The 16816-nt window shown below is 54.8% G+C and overlaps 1 protein-coding gene and 1 long non-coding RNA gene across 2 annotated transcripts; both read left to right on the top strand.

Annotated features, from left to right (window-relative positions):
* The first annotated feature begins 103 nt into the window (after window positions 1-103).
* Window positions 104-8836, top strand: LOC123616684 (uncharacterized). The gene is made up of 3 exons (XR_006724701.2): window positions 104-3854; window positions 4695-5018; window positions 8367-8836. It is a non-coding gene; the product is annotated as an uncharacterized LOC123616684 (long non-coding RNA).
* A 3269-nt stretch (window positions 8837-12105) lies between these two features.
* EDF1 (endothelial differentiation related factor 1) lies at window positions 12106-15727 on the top strand. The gene is made up of 5 exons (XM_074362702.1): window positions 12106-12255; window positions 13746-13797; window positions 14202-14362; window positions 14664-14757; window positions 15271-15727. The coding sequence occupies exons 1-5, from the start codon at window positions 12178-12180 to the stop codon at window positions 15330-15332; spliced, it is 447 nt and encodes a 148-aa protein (XP_074218803.1). The 5' UTR covers window positions 12106-12177; the 3' UTR covers window positions 15333-15727.
* Window positions 15728-16816: the final 1089 nt, after the last annotated feature.

Raw genomic sequence — 16816 nt, 5'->3', positions numbered from 1 at the left:
CTACCAAGTGCGCGCAGGAAGCCATAGCGGGCACCGACTGGTCAGATTTCTTCCCCGCCCCTCCCATCTCGAGCCCGCACTTCTAACGGACTGACACAAGAGCCTACCAGAAGCGCGCAGGAGCCGCAGCGAGCGCCGATTGGTCAGGGCTACCGCGGCGTGGGTACTTAAGTTGCCCCTCCGGCTATTTCCGAGCAAAGCGCGCCGGGAGTGGTGTAGCTTCCTGCCTGCCGGGCTCCCGGGTTTCCAGGCTTCTTGCAGCAAGATCCTGATTGCTTCTCGCTTCCGGGGGAGGGTCAGCCCGAGACCAAGGGCAGTTTGCGCGGCGCCCGGCGCGGAGCTGGGCCCCCATGTGCGTTACATTCATGAGAAAAAGCACAGAGACGCTGCTCACCTAAAGGCTATGAAGGCGTGTGAGGTCTCCTTCCAGGGTAGTGAAACGTTCTGGAACTAGAGAGTGGTGATGGTTGCCTGACGTTGCGAACGTACAAATGACACTGAATTTTACACGCTTTAAAATGGTTTAAATGGTGACTTTCATATCGTGACAATTTTACCACCAAACGAAACTAAAAATGCACAACGTATGGCACTTGGAAACACACGGAAACATCTAGAAACGAGGCGGTGGTCTTGGCCAGAAAAGCGGGGGCAGCTCCAGGAGGGCAGAGTGTTGACCCCACCACTGCTGCTAAGCATGTGACCAGAGGAGGGGCCGCTTCCTTATCTGCTAAAGGAGAGTCTGGACAAAATGGACACTCTACCGGTGAACATGGGCTTTCTGAATACCTGAGGACAGCGTCTCCTCTCATGCCAGCACCCAGCAATGTGGACGGCTCTCCTCACTTTGCAGAAAAGGAAACAGGCTCAGAGAGGCAAGATTCCTTACCCAGGTCACATAGCACACTGGGCACCGGACCTCGGGGATCATCTGAAGCCACGCGAACTTTTCAGGGACCGAGGAACCCATACCAGGCAGGCTTTGAAGTTACACGTTTAAACCATCCGTACTTTGGCCAGCAGAGCTCACAGCACACTGCGAAATCCCTCCTTGGTTTGGAGTCGGAAATCCCCCGTCCCAAACTCCCCCGGCCCTGGGATACAGCAGCGAGGCTACCCTGCGTCCAATACAGGTTCCATGAACTGAGGGATTGAGTTTGCCATGAGCAGCTGTGGAAAACCCCCTGCCTGGCCTCTGTCCCCTCCTACAGGTTCCACGTGGCTTCCCTCCAGCCCCACAGCTAAGCGCGCTCTCAGGTGTAAGGAGTTTCTCCCCCCAGGGCCTGGGAGGCCAAGGCCATCCTGTGAACCCACCAGCATCCCAGAAGGAAATGGTTCTTGCTGCAGAGAGGGTCACCTGCAGCACTGCACCCCTCCTTCTTCAGGGCAAAAACAAGAAGGCTTCGCCTGCCTTTTGCAGTGACTCCCTGGGGAGGGTCAGAACTCACTCACCCTTTCAGCATCGGGGACCGTGCGGGAGTGCTGGGCTCAGGGCCACCTCAGCCCCACTCTGCATCCAGAAGAGATTTCCTGGACAAAGACCTTGCTTCCTGGGAAGGCAGCTGCCTGCAGCCCTTAGCACTGACAGGCTAAGCCATTCCCCAAACACCTGCCCGTGCGTCCAGCATTAAAGTGCTCCCACGAGTTCCAGACTGCCACTTACAGAGGATTTTCACGCATGCATTTTGTGTGTGAGTGTGTGAGAGAGAGATTCTGACAACAGGCCTGCAGAGTTGAGAACGGGACAGGGAGCCTCGGCAGGGAGGGGCTGCTGATTGAGAAGTGGCCAACTCACCCCGCCCGCCAGTGCGGGAGGGTGACACCTCAGTCCTGGCAGGCTGGAAAGGGATGACTCACTCTGGTTGTCTGTGATTCAGGGGATTCCCACTCAGGTTCCTTCCTGCCAAAAAGAAAGCAAAACTCAGCCTGCTGAGGCAGCCGTGTGGGGAGGGGCTGAGGAGGTGGCCGGGACAGCCCCAGGCAGACCTGGAGAGTCGGGCGTCCTCCTCCTGCTCCCTGAGGGCTGGGGTGTCAGGGGCAGAGGGCATGACATTTCAGGCCTGGTGCCTCTGTCCTGCACCTCGGTGCCCCCCGGAGAGAGGCGTGGGCCTGGCTGCTGGTCCCGGTGGGTGCTGCGGTGGGCGCCGGCTGCCCACGGGCTCGTCCAGCCGAGAGAGAGGCCCCATCAGCTGCCCGTAGGTATGCAGACACCCGGGGCGGGTGTTGCCCCAAGGCCCCTCTCCCACGCCCCAGGCGGCCTTCCCTGCCCCCTTGGCTTTCCTTCCTCAGGTCATTGGCTCAGTCCAAGACACTTCTGAATGCTAGTGGCACCTCCACTCCCCACAGCGTGGCCAGTCCCCTGGACACCCTCACCTTGTGTCCTTTACTCAGGCCTTTGGGAGAAGAGCACACAGGGCCAGGAGGTGGAAAGGCTGATGTGGACCCCGGCCATGGGATGCCCTGTTATGGTCAGTGCTGTCCCCAGAGCAGAGGCTGGCACTGGGCAGAGCCAGCCTCCCAGGACAATCTGCTTCCCATCCTAAGAATTCGTTCCTGCTTCTTTTCTCGTTTTTTAGACATTTGAAGGTCAAGCCTGGGCCACAGCTTCTGAAAGAACCCAGTTTCATTCTCACTGTAGTCACCTGATGGACCCATTTCCAGAAAGGCTGGCCTCAAGCCCTGCCCAGAATTCCCCTGCACCCACACCAGCCCTGTGGGGCTCCCCCACTCCCCTCCTGGAAGTGCACAGCCAGCGCCGTCCCTCCCTCAGGGCAATCCCCAAGAAAAGGAGAAAGACACGGGTGGAGGCAGCAGCCAGCACTCCAGGACCAGGGCCCCTGCCCCCCAGCAATGTGAGCCCACCGTTGCCCAGGCCCTAATACAGACCGTAGACCGCACTGGGGAAGAGAGCCTGGTGGCAGCCAGCATGTGCACACCGCGGCATTCTCTGCAAGCAAAGGTGGAAAAGGATGGTTTTCCCGTTCACTTGTGTTCTTCCAGACTTGGGAAGCACGCAGAAAAAAGTAATAAAAAAGTGTAGGGGGCAGGGAGTGGGGTGTGGTCCCTGTACTTCATCCCACAGGTTTTAAAACCACTGATTCAAAAACATTTGGTTTTCAGCTACAGAAGGACATTTCAGAAGCTCTGGAAAACACAGAAAACTACCAAGAAGAGGGTAAAGGTCATCTCACATCTTGGTCGAAGGACAAGCTCTGCCAAGATTCCCCACTCAACACCCACCTCCCTTCCGCCAATCTCAGAAAACTGATGCCACCCCACACACAGAGCCCAAGGCCTGAAGGACAACATCGCAGGCAGCATTGCAGGTGCCTAGGCTGCCCTGGCCATCCCAGGCCTCTGATCGCGGGGCTGACCTGGCCCCAGGGTCTTTGCACCAGTTTCTCACCCGGACCAGCTCCCTCCCTCCCCAGGCGCTGGGCACAGCCTGGATCCTCGGCAGATCTTAGGGCCTCGGGATAGAGACGGTCTCTCTCGTTAGCCCTGAGTTAAGTGGGCCCCCTCCCCCACGCCCCGTGGTGGCCTGTGCACTCCTCCCCCCGATGTGGGTCCCTGGAGGGTAGCAGCGGCGGGTCCGCGCGCGCCCTCTGCCGGCCGCACCCAGAACTGCCGCCCTGGCCCCCTGACTCGCTGCCGGACCTCCCCGCGCCCAGACACCGCGCACCGGCTCCCCGTGGGCACCTCGCTCCACCGCCTCACTTCGAACCCGCAAACCGTAAGATGGCCCTCCTCACACTCGGACCCAGCAAGTGAATCACTCAGCCGAAATCCAAGGCCCGTGTCTGGGAGGCCCGGGGTAGTCCTCCGAGGATCTCCCCGCACTCACCCCGCAGCAGGTAGGTAATCCCCGCCACACTACTGCCACCCTCCTCAGTGGGGCTCCCACCTGTCCAGGACCCAGCATCCTTCAGCCAAACTGGAACCTCGTTCTGCCACCTGCCAACCATCCTTCCTTGCTTCCCCAGACCCCTGGCCCATCCCTGGCAGCCCCACCTTCTCCAGCTGCACCCCCACCCCACCCCCGCCATTTGCAAAGGCCCTGTGCCTGGCTCAGTCTAGGTGGTTCTGCCTTCTGCACCTAAAGGAAGTCACTGCCAGTGCGCTTGAGAAGTTGGTGGCCTCCTCCACTGGCCGGTCCAGCCCCTGGCCCTCCTGGACCACAACCACTGCCCTCTCCTGCCACCTACCTGGCCTTTCCAGTCCTCACTGATGACCAGAGGGTGCCAGATGGATTTTCTAAACCCCTTTCTCCGTAGGACCAAGTATACTCAGTGACGAGGACAATGGCCTGGAAAGAAAAGCAAGTTCTTGTGCTGAACTTCGTGTACGTAATCAGGAGAGGAAAGAGTAAATACACCCAATAAACAGTACAAGAACGGGGAAAGTGATGAAGCAGAACTTGCGCTACGTTCGCGTACTTTTTCAAAAACAAGGGCAATACTTACCAACTTCCCCTTTTCCACAGTAATGAATAGAACTATTGACCAGTTCCTGGCTTTGAGCCTTAGTGTCTACAAATCTGACAATGACTTTTGTCACAATTGGTCTTTTTCTTGTCTCGTTCAGTAGACAGTTCAGCCATATTTGTCCATCTATTGTCACTTGTAGTTGACCAAAGAATACTTTCTATTAACCTTAATAAACTGTTGGTAATTTTTTTTCACTCAAAACCACAGGTGCACAAAGTTAGGAAGAACCTCCACTTCCCAGTACATCCAAGAGACTGTGATTCTGTCGGTGTCTTTGGTCGAAGCCGATCCTAGTGCCTCTGAGACATCTCGCCTGTGGAAAATTGTAAATTCAAGTGAAAAACTACAAGTAGCTGTAAAGAATAATGGAATTGAAGTAACTCGAGTGTAGTGGCCATGCTGACATCATCTGCTTTGCTTGAAGTGCAGGAGCACAGAGCTCCACCAGGGTCTGAAGTACACGCTGCACTCAAATGTTAGGAACGTCCCCCTGAAACATAGGGTGTAGCTGATTTCCACATGGGATACAAGGTGTGTGAAAGGCCTGCTATCCAGAGCGTGCTGATGCCAGGGGCTGACAGGAGACATTTTGAGAAGGAGTATTTTATCACTGACAGCATTCAGGATTGCTAAATGAACCGTGGTTAACTGCATCATGTAAGGTCTACCCTTTGGGTCACAGAATGAGGATGATCATCATAGGTTAGCTGCCCTGGCTCTGTGCAAACCCAGGGGCCCAGGCTGGGCTGCAGGGAGGGGCCAAACCCTGTGTAAGGACAGCTGGACTACAGATCCCCTACCAGCCCATATTGCCAGGCAACTTCCCCCTTCTCACTGCTATGGAAGGCAGGAGGTGATGGGTCCAAAGGACACAAGACTCAGTTCTTCCCCATGGCTGCCACCTAGCTAAGCAGGAAATGGTTGGCCAGATGTTGCTCTTTGGGACCCTCAGATGGCTCTGTCCCACCCTGATTGCCCCAAAGAAGAGCTCACCCTGGGAAGGCCTACTCTGCACACAAGGCTCCCAGCTACAGGGAGGGGACAGCTCAAGTGGTAGAGTACATGCTTGGCACGCAGGAGGTCCTGGGTTCAATCCCCAGTACCTCCATTAAAGTAAGTAAAAATCCACATTACCTCCAGCAGTAAAATTAAATTTTAAAAAATTAAAAAAGAAAACCAACAAACAAGGCCCCCAGCTCCCCCCAAGGACCACCCTCTTGGACAAGACAGCCAGCCAAGGGTCAGGACAGTTGAGTGAAAGAGGGAGACCAAAACTGATGACAGGAGGGGAAGGATGATGTAGGTGCTTGAAGAAAACATGACAAGAACTTAACTTGGTAACCTCAGAGGAACAGAGAGGGGAACACATGAAACAGGCCCTTGTGAAGCCCGGTGCCACAGAAGGGACATCCAGAATGTAACAGGGAGCACTTACAAATCAAATATGTGATTCAGATTAAAGAAAAAAGTCAGTGAAAAGGTTGTAAGTTGAGGAAATCTCCCAAAAGTGGAGCAGAAATGAAAGGAGTTAAAAATAGAAAAGATAAGGATAGTCATAGCCCCAGGAGGAATTCTAAGATCTTAGTTACACGAATTCCAGAAAGTGAAAACAAACAATGAAGGGAGGAAGTTACTGAGGAAATAGCACCAGGAAGCTGAAAGGTGTTAGTATCCAAATTTCTGAGGTCTAGATCGTGGAGCACATGGCGGGGAAACACACCAAGGCCATCACTCTGAGGTCACAGAGAAAGGAGAGCAAACAGAAGAAACAAAAACCTCCTGAGGGGCGATGGGGAGGAGAAAGAGGGAGGGAGGGAGAGGGGAGGGAGGAAGAGACAGAGACAGTGGGAGGGGGGAGAGAGAAGCAAGAGCACACAGCAGAGCTTATGTAAAGGACAAACAACATGAGACAGGGGACCTCTCAACAGGAACACGGAAACTAGAAGACAATGGGACACACCATTGAAATTCTAAGAGAAAACATGTTCATGTTCCAACCTATAACTTGTTGCTCAAACTGTCAATCAGACTGAGGATGGGGTAAAGATATTTTCAAACTTGCAGTGTCTCAAAAAAATTTCCTCCCATGCACTCGTGGTCTGGAAGCCCACCCTGGCTTGGTTAGGGAGAACAGGCTGCAGAGGGTGAGGCCGGGGAAACACAGGGCTGGCCAGTCACCTGAGGGGTGGAGAGGAGATTTACACCTCTGACCGACAGTCTGGGTCCCAATCAAATAAAAAGGAAGCAGTAAACATGCAGCTAACCCCCCAAATTAGAGACACTAGTCAACACAAGGAAAATGTGATAAGGGAAAGGAAATAGAGTCGAATCGTAGTGTATTATGTGGATTTGCTGTGAACAATACTCATCAAAATCCTGACAAAGGATGTAGCCAACAACTTTTAAGTTATCAGTGACAAGTAGCATGTTGGTCTGTTGATCCAACATGACGTCATTAGCTTCCACAGGGTGTTCACCCCTCCCTGCCCACTCCCTCTGTCCTGGTCAGTCCAGTTTACTGCCCATGCTCCCCCGAGCAAAGCCTCGACCCCATATTCACAACCCCATCCTCCACACTGTGGCCAAAGGGCTCTTCCCAAAGGCAAACCTTAGTGGGTTACTCCTGCTCTCATCCCAAAAGGATTTCTTTTCAGAAAGTGTCTGTCTGGAGGTGTCAGACCTGTGACACCTTCCACACTGGAGATGGAGCCTGGGTATGGTGTCTGAGATGAAAACTCTGTTTGGGTTTAATATCATATTGGAGATGGCAGAAACTAGGATGAGGAATCCTGAGGACAGAACCAAAGAAATTATCCAATCTGAAAAACGGAATAAAGACTGAAAAACAGAACTGTGAGAAATAACAAGCAGAATTACATACATACCTTAATTGGAGTTTCAGAAGAAGAAAATGAAGAGAATGGAACAGCAAAATAAAAATGAATGCTAGTAAAAATTTTCCCAATTTGATGAAAAATATTCATATATAGATCCAAGAAGCTCAGCAAACCCAAGCAGAATAAATATGCACACTTAGGTTCATAATAGGAAACCCCAACCCCTCAAAAAAGGAGAAAATCTTGAAAGCAGCCAGAGAACATGTCACATTACGTGCAGGGGACAATGATACAGGTGGATATGAATGATGACTGATTTATCATTGGAAGCAATGGAAGTCAGAAGACAGTGGGATGACATCTACAAAATAAATCTTTCAAAAATAAGTGTGGCAGTTCCTCAAAAAGTTAAAAATAGAATTTCCATATGATACAACAGTTCTGCTTCTGGGAATGTATCTAAATAATTGAAATTAAGGTCTTGAAGAGGTATATGTACATCCATGTTCACAGCAATACTATCCACAATAGCTAAACGTTGAAGCAATCCAAGTGTTCATCAGTGGATGGATGTGTAAGCAGAATGTGTTACATACGTGCAATTGAATATTATTCAGCCTTGAAAAGGAAGGATGTTCTGATGTGGATGAGCCTTGAGGACATTATGCTGAGTGAAATAAGCCAGACACAAAAGGACAAATGTTGTAGGGTTCCACTTACATGAGGTTTCTAGAATAGTTAAAGTCATAGAGACAGAAAGGAGAATGATGGGTACCAAGGGCTGGGGAGAGGGGGGAATGAGTAGGCAGTGTTTCATTGGGACAGTTTCAGTTTTACAAGATGAAGAGTTCTGGAGATGGATGATGGTGATAGTTTCACAATACTACAAATGTATTTAATGCCTCTTTCCAGGCAGGTTCCTCCTTCACATTCTTTGGGGTCCATTGCAGTGACCGCAGGCATTTTTGGGACCCTACCAAGACGAGCGTGAGTTGGGATGCATTTACTTGGGGCTTATGGGATATTTTTACTCTGTTCACAGTCTTGCTGGCCTGTCCTGGGGCAGATATGTCTTCTATGGCTACCAACTACCCACCTCACAGCACCTGGAACTGGAAGTATGCAGGAGAGAAGGAGAAACAAGGTTTGTCCTATGAACCAGAAGGGAGACTGCAGAACTGTCAGCAGAGGACTCAGTTCTCCAGACACTGGGATAGAATGTGTTATTAATTACGGAAACCTCAGCCAAAGTTGGAGTCTGAACAGGCCCGTAGGGGGCATGCATGTCAATAAAGCGATCTCTGCCTACATTCCCCACAGGAAGGTGCCTCTACTTACTGTCCAGGAGGAGGAAGGAAATGTCCCTCTGCCCCAGGATGGCCCAGCTAATCACAGACCTCAGCGGCCCAACCAATGGGAAGCCTCCATACTCTGGGACCCCAAACTCTCCAATGGGCTCTTTGGTTGTCACAGCCCTTCCCAACTACCCCTTTTCCCTATAATAAAGCAAGTTCTCACTCCTTGTTCTCTGGATTTGCTTTTTATCTACCATCATTCTCATATCCTGAATTGCAATTCCTTTGCTGTTCCCAAATAAATTTGCTTTTGTTGATAAAATAACTGGTATTACATTATTAAAGTTGACAGTAACACACTAAAGTTTGAGGCTTGCCAAGTGATGCCGGCACCTCTATGCCAATGAAGGAATCTGCAGGTACCATCACTCGTGTGGGGGCTTTATGTGCGTACACCCCCCGTCACACTTCCATGTGTGGAAGGTCTGTGAGTGGCCCTTATGTTTGGGCAACCTGTTGCCTTGCTGGCCGGAGAGCACAGGGCAGTGTGCCCCGCCATATTCACTATCCCGTTCTCCCTACATCACTGAACAGAAGCCTCATATGGATCCGTCCCATTAACCCTTTATAACTGCCTTGAGCGAGAACTTCTAGGAGGCATAAGCAGTTCTGGCTTTGCCTCTGTAGGGACAGCTTTCCCCCCACGGGTGGGAGTGAGCACCAGCGAACCAGGGATCAGGAGCCTGAGAGAGCCAGCTGACCCTGGAGCCCACGCAGTTTCAGCTGGGCGACTGTCACTCCACATTCTGGCCACCGTGGTTTTGGGTAACCACGCAGCCTGTGATCACCTGCTTGCTGAGAGGTGTCTGCAATCGTAAACTCGTCTTGCTGCAAGTGGTTAGATGCCTCTGGGGAAGCAGAGACTCAGTTACATACACTAAAGGGCAAGCACACTGGCCACAGCAAACACCACCCGACAACCCACTGGCTGTTCAGCTGGACACCTTCATCTCTGGCTCCTGGCTTAGAACCACGTTGCAAACTGGGTTTATTATGTTGTTTTAACTCTGGTCTGGTATTTGTTAAGTTTGTCAAACCTTTATAAGAATGACAGGCCTAATAAGATGATGCTAGCTCAGCACCTTGAGGTAATTTCCAGCGCTTACAGCCCTGACTAACCACGGACTTTTAACACGGGACCCCTGAGAGCGCTCCCTATACCTTTGCTTGTTACTCAAGTGCAGGTGCGTGAGGTCTCTCACTTGTGTACTTTCCAAGTGCACAGGGGAAGGTCCTTCCTGGCACCGAGGGAGAAACCACTATCATGCAGAGATCCTGACTCTTAATCAGCGATGCTCTGATCAAAAGCGGAAAAAGTGGAATGAATGACAGAAACCTCAGCTAAAGTATGAGTCAGGACACTCCAAACATCAGGCGGGTAAAGGGCACTCACGCATCACCAGGCACATCAATCACCCCGATCTCCGCCTGTCTCCCACAGGAGGGCGCCTCTACTCACCATCCAGGAAGAAGAAGGAAGCTTCCCTCTTCTTTTCCCCAGGACGGCCCAGCCCATCAGAGGCCTCAGCGGCCCTAACAGTGGGAAGCCTCCATAATTTGGACCCCCACCCCAACTCCTCCAATGGATTCTGGTTATCACAACCCCTCCCCACTCCCCCTTTGCCCTATAAAAGCAAGTTCCTCCTCCATGTTCCCTGGGTTTGACTGTGACTCCCCCATAGTTCATAGATCCTGAACTGTAATTTCTCTGCTATACCCAAATAAACTTGCTTTTGCTGCTAAGGTAACAGGCTATTACATTATTAAAGTCGACACATTTTCAGAATTCCTGTGTTGTGGAGCGTAAACCTGTAGGAATGCCACAGTGAGCACATCTATGTGAAGCCTCAAGTATTACCCAAATCAACGTCAGCATTAAGGAACAGATACACATCGGATCAAACACGTTGGAGAAACGTCTGAATTGTCTTTCTGTTGTTTCTATAATGCAATTCTGCAAAGTCACGATGTGGCATTCAATGAGAACATAGCCAAAAATGTCAGCAAAAGCACTAGAGATGCATCCATTGATTCATGGAAATATCCTCCGAATTTTGTGATGTGGCATGTCAGTTTTCAAAAATTCATAATTTACTGACTTATTTTTTCACTAAATAAATTATAAAATAACTAAAATATTAGTTATTTTAAATAACATTAACATATTATGTATACGTCATAGTACATTATTTTATCATTATGTATATACTTTTCAAAATGTTATACAAGAATATTATTTTCTGTAAGCAATTTTGTTTTTATAATTTTATTTCCTTTGTCCTCCACATATTACATGTGCTTTATTTAGGCCCCACCAAACCTGCATCCACCCCTGCCCCCACCATCTTGGCATCACCTGAGCACAACTCCAGAGAAACAGAACTTTGAATTTCGTGAGGGTGACAAAAAAAAAAAGCATGAAACAGAAACTGATTTCACCTACAGAAAAATCAACACAGCCACCTTTTCTCTGCTTCCAGTTTGTGCACCCACTTGGCGTGCGCGTGGCGGGGCCGAGGGGTGGTGATCCCCATCTCCACAGGGGCGGCCCGGATGCCAGGTGTGGGGGCCAGTCTCCCTCCCTCTCCCTGAGCCCCCTCCTCCCCGGTGCACAGCACCCCCTACTCGAATTCCTCCTTCCCCTCCCAGTGCCCCTCCCCACGTCCTGAGCCCCCACCTCGTTAGGAGGACCTTCCTTTGCTGCGCTGCCCCCGCAACCGGGTTCCCCTGGTCCCACTCCCACGTCCTCTCACTTCTCCGCCAGCGGAATCCCCACCCCTTCGTCCCCCTCTTCGCCCCCTCATACCCCCTCGTCCCCCCAGAACCCCCCGTCCCCCTCTTCGCCCCCTCAGTACCCCCTCGTCCCCCCAGGCCCCCCGTCCCCCCTTCGTCCCCTCAGTATCCCCTCGTCCCCCCAGGCCCCTCTTCGCCCCCTCAGTACCCCCTCGTCCCCTCAGGCCCCCCATCCCCCTCCGCCCCCTCATACCCCCTCGTCCCCCCAGGCCCCCCGTCCCCCTCTTCGCCCCCACAGTACCCTCGTCCCCCCAGGCCCCTCTTCGCCCCCTCAGTCCTCTCGTCCCCCCAGGCCCCCAGTCCCCCTCTTCGCCCCCTCAGTACCCCCAGGCCCCTCTTCGCCCCCTCAGTACCCCCTCGTCCCCGCCAGGCCCCCCGGCCCCCTCAGCACCGCCCAGCACCCGCAATCCCCCGCCTGTACCCCAGCGCCCCTTCAGCGCCCCCTAGTGGCCGCGTGCCCTAGCCCCGACGTCTCCCGCCCCACGTCGCGCACCCGCGGCGTTCCCTCGGACGACCAGAGCTTGGATTGGTCCGAGCCGCGGGAAGTGCCCGCCCCCGTACCGCGGGCCAATGGGCTGAGGGGGCGGGTCGGCTCTGACGCCGGAAGCGCCCGAGCTACGAGGGGACGTCGCGTCGCCGGGTCTCGAGCAGCTGCCTCGGAGCCGCCGGTCGGACCGCCCCCCCCGCCCGCCCCGCCTGCCCGCCATGGCTGAGAGTGACTGGGACACGGTGACGGTGCTTCGCAAAAAGGGCCCCACGGCCGCCCAGGCCAAGTCCAAGCAGGTGCGGGTGCAGCGCGGGCCTCGGGACCCAGGAGCGGCCGGGCGGGCGGGGCTGACGGGGGGCCGGGGGCGGGGAGTGGGGACCGGAGTCGAGGACCGGGACGGGAGCGGAGAGGCGCCAGGGGCGGGGGCCGGGGCAGCGGTGAGAGACGGGGCCCGAGCTGGTGGCAGGGAGCGGAGCGGGGTGGGGGTGGAAGGGTCGAGGCGGTCTTCGGGCTAATGATACCAGGCAGGGTCCCGAGGCCCTTGAGGCCCTCGACCTCTTAGTGGGGACAGGGACATTGGGAAGGGAGGGGAAGCGGGGCGACTTTGGCAGGGGAGGACCTCGGGGTGGAGATCCGTGGTGGGGCCAGAGAAGGGATAGGACAGGGGCAGTGTCGGCCGGCACCCTGCCCCAGGGCCGCCTTACTCTCTTTGTGGGGTGCCTGGGAGTCCGATGTGGCACGCTGCTGGCTGTCGGGAGCTCCTGGCCTAGGCTGGGGTGGCCTAGAGACGCAGCAGGCAGGTGGACCTTGTGTTCCCATCTCGCAAGGGTAGCCAGCATGCACTGAGAGGTACTTGGGACAGAGGGTTCCCAGTCTGGCTAACCCATCCAAGGTTCATCTGTGAGTCAGTGTAAGGGGGTGAAGGGCAGTTCAGTCACGAGGGACCTCTGCTTGTTTTTTCTCTCAGGCCGCGTTGGGTCAGCCCTAGACACTTCTGGGCCATGACTAGCTTCGGCCCTGGTGACCAGCATTCATTGACCTGCCCTGGACTTAGCAATTGGTCAATTGGTCAATTGGTCAATTGGTCAAAACCAAATTCACTCTCCTTTTTTTTTTCTTTCCCAAAGAAAACTTAATAGCCACAAGCTAGGAGTCGTGAACAGTTCTAGAAGGCACCTGTGAACATGTGATACTTAGAACAAAACATCCCACAGTAACTTTGCGGAGGTGTCAGAGGTTTCAGGAAATGCGTTGCGTTAACATTCGGCAACTGTGGATGGAGGGGTATCACTGTCTTTGGTGATGTTTGGGGCGGGGCCTGCAGGTGTTGTGCGATGCGCCATCTTTTATTATGAGCCGGAATGACTGAGGAAGGCCAAACTAGGTCCTCACTCGATGTTCCTTCCTGTTTTTGCAGTGGAGTCTAGTAGAGATACAAATCTATTTTAAGTGTGGGTTTCTAAAAGGAATCTATTAGCACGGCTTTCTCAACAGCAGAGGTGAGCTCTTCGTTTCCCTTAGCAGCAGTTTATTGAGAGTTGCCTGGTTATTTGGTTGTACAGGGATTTATATAGCAAGCTTTGGTCTAAACCCAGTGTTGCTTGTCAGTCCTTGAAAAAGCCCCAGGTACCTCAGCGCTTAAGGGGTTGAGCTCCGAGCCTGACTGCCTGGGCTCACAAAACATGAGGCGTTAGCAGTGTGCTGACTGACTGACAGCAGCCTGGATTGGCATTTGCCAGGTACTACCAAAGCTAATTTTGACCAAAAAAATCTCCTAATTTCCTAGGCCATCTTAGCGGCTCAGAGACGAGGAGAAGATGTGGAGACGTCCAAGAAATGTAGGTACTTGTGTTTCCACTCGCAGAGCCGGGGGTGCCGCTGGGGCTAGTATCTACAGGTGCCTGCCTGGCGCCCCCAGGGGTGTCGGGACGGCCGCTGGCAGCTGAGGCCGCTGCAGAGCTGGGAGGTGTCTTGGATCTCATCAGAGCAGCTGTGGTTGGCATAGGTTGGGGGGACTTCCCAAGACTAGGAGGAAATTCTGGACTCCACATTCTTAGGTCTGTGAAGGTGCTGATACAGGGTGGCCTGGCTCAGCTTGTCTCCCTGGGTGCTCCCTGTCTGCAGTGGCTCAGCTCGTCACCCTGGGTACGGGCACCTGCTGGGCCTGGTTCCTCGTCTGCAGTGGCTCTTGTTTGGGTTTGTCACAAACCCTCTCCTCTGGTCTTGCCTCATGCCGGTCCAGGGGCCGCTGGCCAGAACAAACAGCATTCGATCACCAAGAACACGGCCAAGCTGGATCGGGAGACGGAGGAGCTGCACCACGACCGGGTGACCCTGGAGGTGGGCAAGGTGATCCAGCAGGGCCGGCAGAGCAAGGGGCTGACCCAGAAAGACCTGGCGACGGTGAGCGTGCGGCCCCCCGACCCAGGATCAGGCAGGCGGGAGGACGGCCTTCAGAAGGCACCCGAGGCGTGAGCCCTGCTCGTCTGGGGACTTAGGGGGCTTTCGGGGGCCCTGAAGGCTCTGGGGAAGCTACGGGTGTTAGCTGTAACTTCCTCTTGCATGTGTCGTGGCTCTGAGACCCTGAGCCTCCGAGAGCTGCTGTCAGCGCAGGAACGTGGTGTCCAAGGCGTCCCACCTGGGTATGTCTGGGCCTCCCAGCATCTCTTTGAACTGACATGTGCAAAGTACATGTTCTCTTTAGAAAATCAATGAGAAGCCGCAGGTCATCGCGGACTATGAGAGCGGCCGGGCCATCCCTAACAATCAGGTCCTGGGCAAGATCGAGAGAGCCATCGGTGAGTGCCCTGCCGGCCTTCGCTGGCCAGGCACGCTGACCTGGGTGGGGCTGGTGAGGACGGGCACAGGAAGGCCCCTGGGCCCCGGAATTCTCCAGAAATTTAAGAAAACTCTCACAAGTGAGTAGTGTCTGGGCTCTTTCCCCATTCTCTGCGCCGCAGGCTCGAACTCTCGGGTATTGGCTGCGGTCGCATTTCGCTCCCCATGCCCCCAGGCTCCCCGAGCGAGGAGGCCTGGTTCTGGGAAAGGGTTTCGCCTTTCACCTCAAGGATGGGGAGGCGCGTGCTCTTAAAAACTCGACATGAAGACTAGGTGTGTGGGGGCTGAGGGCCCAGTCGGGGCAGAGTGGGGCGTGTTCCTCCCTCCTGCCTTGCCCCCACCCCCCCCCAAAGGAGGCAGGGAGCTGGCGCTCAGAGGTGGTGAGGGTGCCCGCTGCCGCTCCCGGGGCTGTGGCCGGGGTCCTCGAAACGCGAGTGGGCGCCGTGGCGCTCAGTGGGCTGCTGGTCTTTCAGGCCTCAAGCTCCGGGGGAAGGACGTCGGGAAGCCCATCGAGAAGGGGCCGAGGGCGAAATGAACACAAAGCCTCGAAGTCAGTGCGTCCGGCTGACCTCGCCTGGCTGGTTCCCTGACCGCCACCGCTGGCGCGGGTCTCTCCACGTGGCCAAGTGGAACGCAGGGCGTCAGCCCTGCCCGGGACCCCTCCCCAAACCTGCTGTCAGACTAACAAACAAAACTTTGCAAAGTGTTTGCTTCTCCTGGTTTTTTCCTCCCTGCCCCCGTCCCTCAAACGGGGTGCGGAGCGCCGCCTTCCTCTCCCCCGTGTCCGCCCAGCTGCGCGTGGCTCCCAGGGAGCCCTGAGGGGGACCGCCTCACCGGGGGCGGGCGGGCGGCCTGGCCGTCTGGGAGAGGAGCTGTGTCTCCAGCCCGGCCCTTAGAGAAACGAATAAACGTTTGTCGCCCTTCCTGCTGGTGGTGCGTCGTGCTGTCCAGTCTCTTCTGTCGCACCTTTAGCAACCCCGCCTTTGGCCCACAGCGTGGCGAAGGGCTGATACCGTGAGATGCCATGGCAGGTGGAGGGCCACGGGGTGTGAAGGCACTGTGCGGGCTCTGGTCCCCGTCCCGTCTGCAGGGGCCGTTAGTGGGCGAAGGTCAGCCTCTTGGCACCAGGCCTCTGTCCTCCCCTGCAGAACCCAGGGGCCGTAGTGGCAAGGTGGATCCCCTGGGCTGGAGGGGGCACTAGGCCATGGGCCGCCACTCTCCCCCAGGACAGCCATTCCCCATAGGGCCTTCCAGACCCAGGTGGGGTGTGTCAAACTCTGGCACGGAAGATCAGAGCCTGGGACCTTCTTTGGGTTAGAAAGACTCAGGACTCCATTTTATTAGAGGCTGGTGTGTGGGTGGGGACCTTGAGACACGTCTAGGGGGTCACCTTTGTCCTCAGGCCCTGGGAAGCCAGGAGGGCAGGAACCTCAGCTTTGCCTACCAGTGACCTGCTCAGGGGCATCATGGGGACACTTAGTGACCTCTGCTTTGAGACCGATTCTGGGGACAGCTTAAACCCTTACTGTGAGATGCTGGACACGGGGATCTTGATGATGGAAGGGTGAACATGGGAACCTCTGGGGCTCTGGACAGGGGAACCCTTACTATGGGACAGTGGACACATCAGGGCATCTCCCCACCTTGGACTTGTTCATCAGCCCATCGCCTGCACCCGTGGGGGTTTCCCTCTGTCCTAAATCAGATGCAGAATCGCCTAGTGAGGCAGGGGCTCTGATGGGCCCTGGATCAGATTCCCACAAGGTTGGGCTGAGGCTTGCCTGGCCTGGGGCAGTGGCTTCTCAGGGTCCCACTGCATCGGCCTCCTAGTGTCTGTAGCCCCTGGCCCTGTGTCATGTGGCCTGTTTCCTGTCAACTAAGTCACTGAGACACGCAGGAGGCGCCCCCATGCGCATCCTCTGGGGCAGGTTGGGTTGAGTCTGAGGATCCCCCCTTCCTGCAGATGGGCAGAGTAGGACACACAAACCTCGACCCTGCTGGCCAGCAGGGCATCCCCTC

Source organism: Camelus bactrianus, chromosome 4, assembly GCF_048773025.1.
Source record: "Camelus bactrianus isolate YW-2024 breed Bactrian camel chromosome 4, ASM4877302v1, whole genome shotgun sequence".
In the NCBI taxonomy this organism is placed as follows: Eukaryota; Metazoa; Chordata; class Mammalia; order Artiodactyla; family Camelidae; genus Camelus; species Camelus bactrianus.
This window is presented reverse-complemented; position numbering and strand designations above follow the sequence as displayed.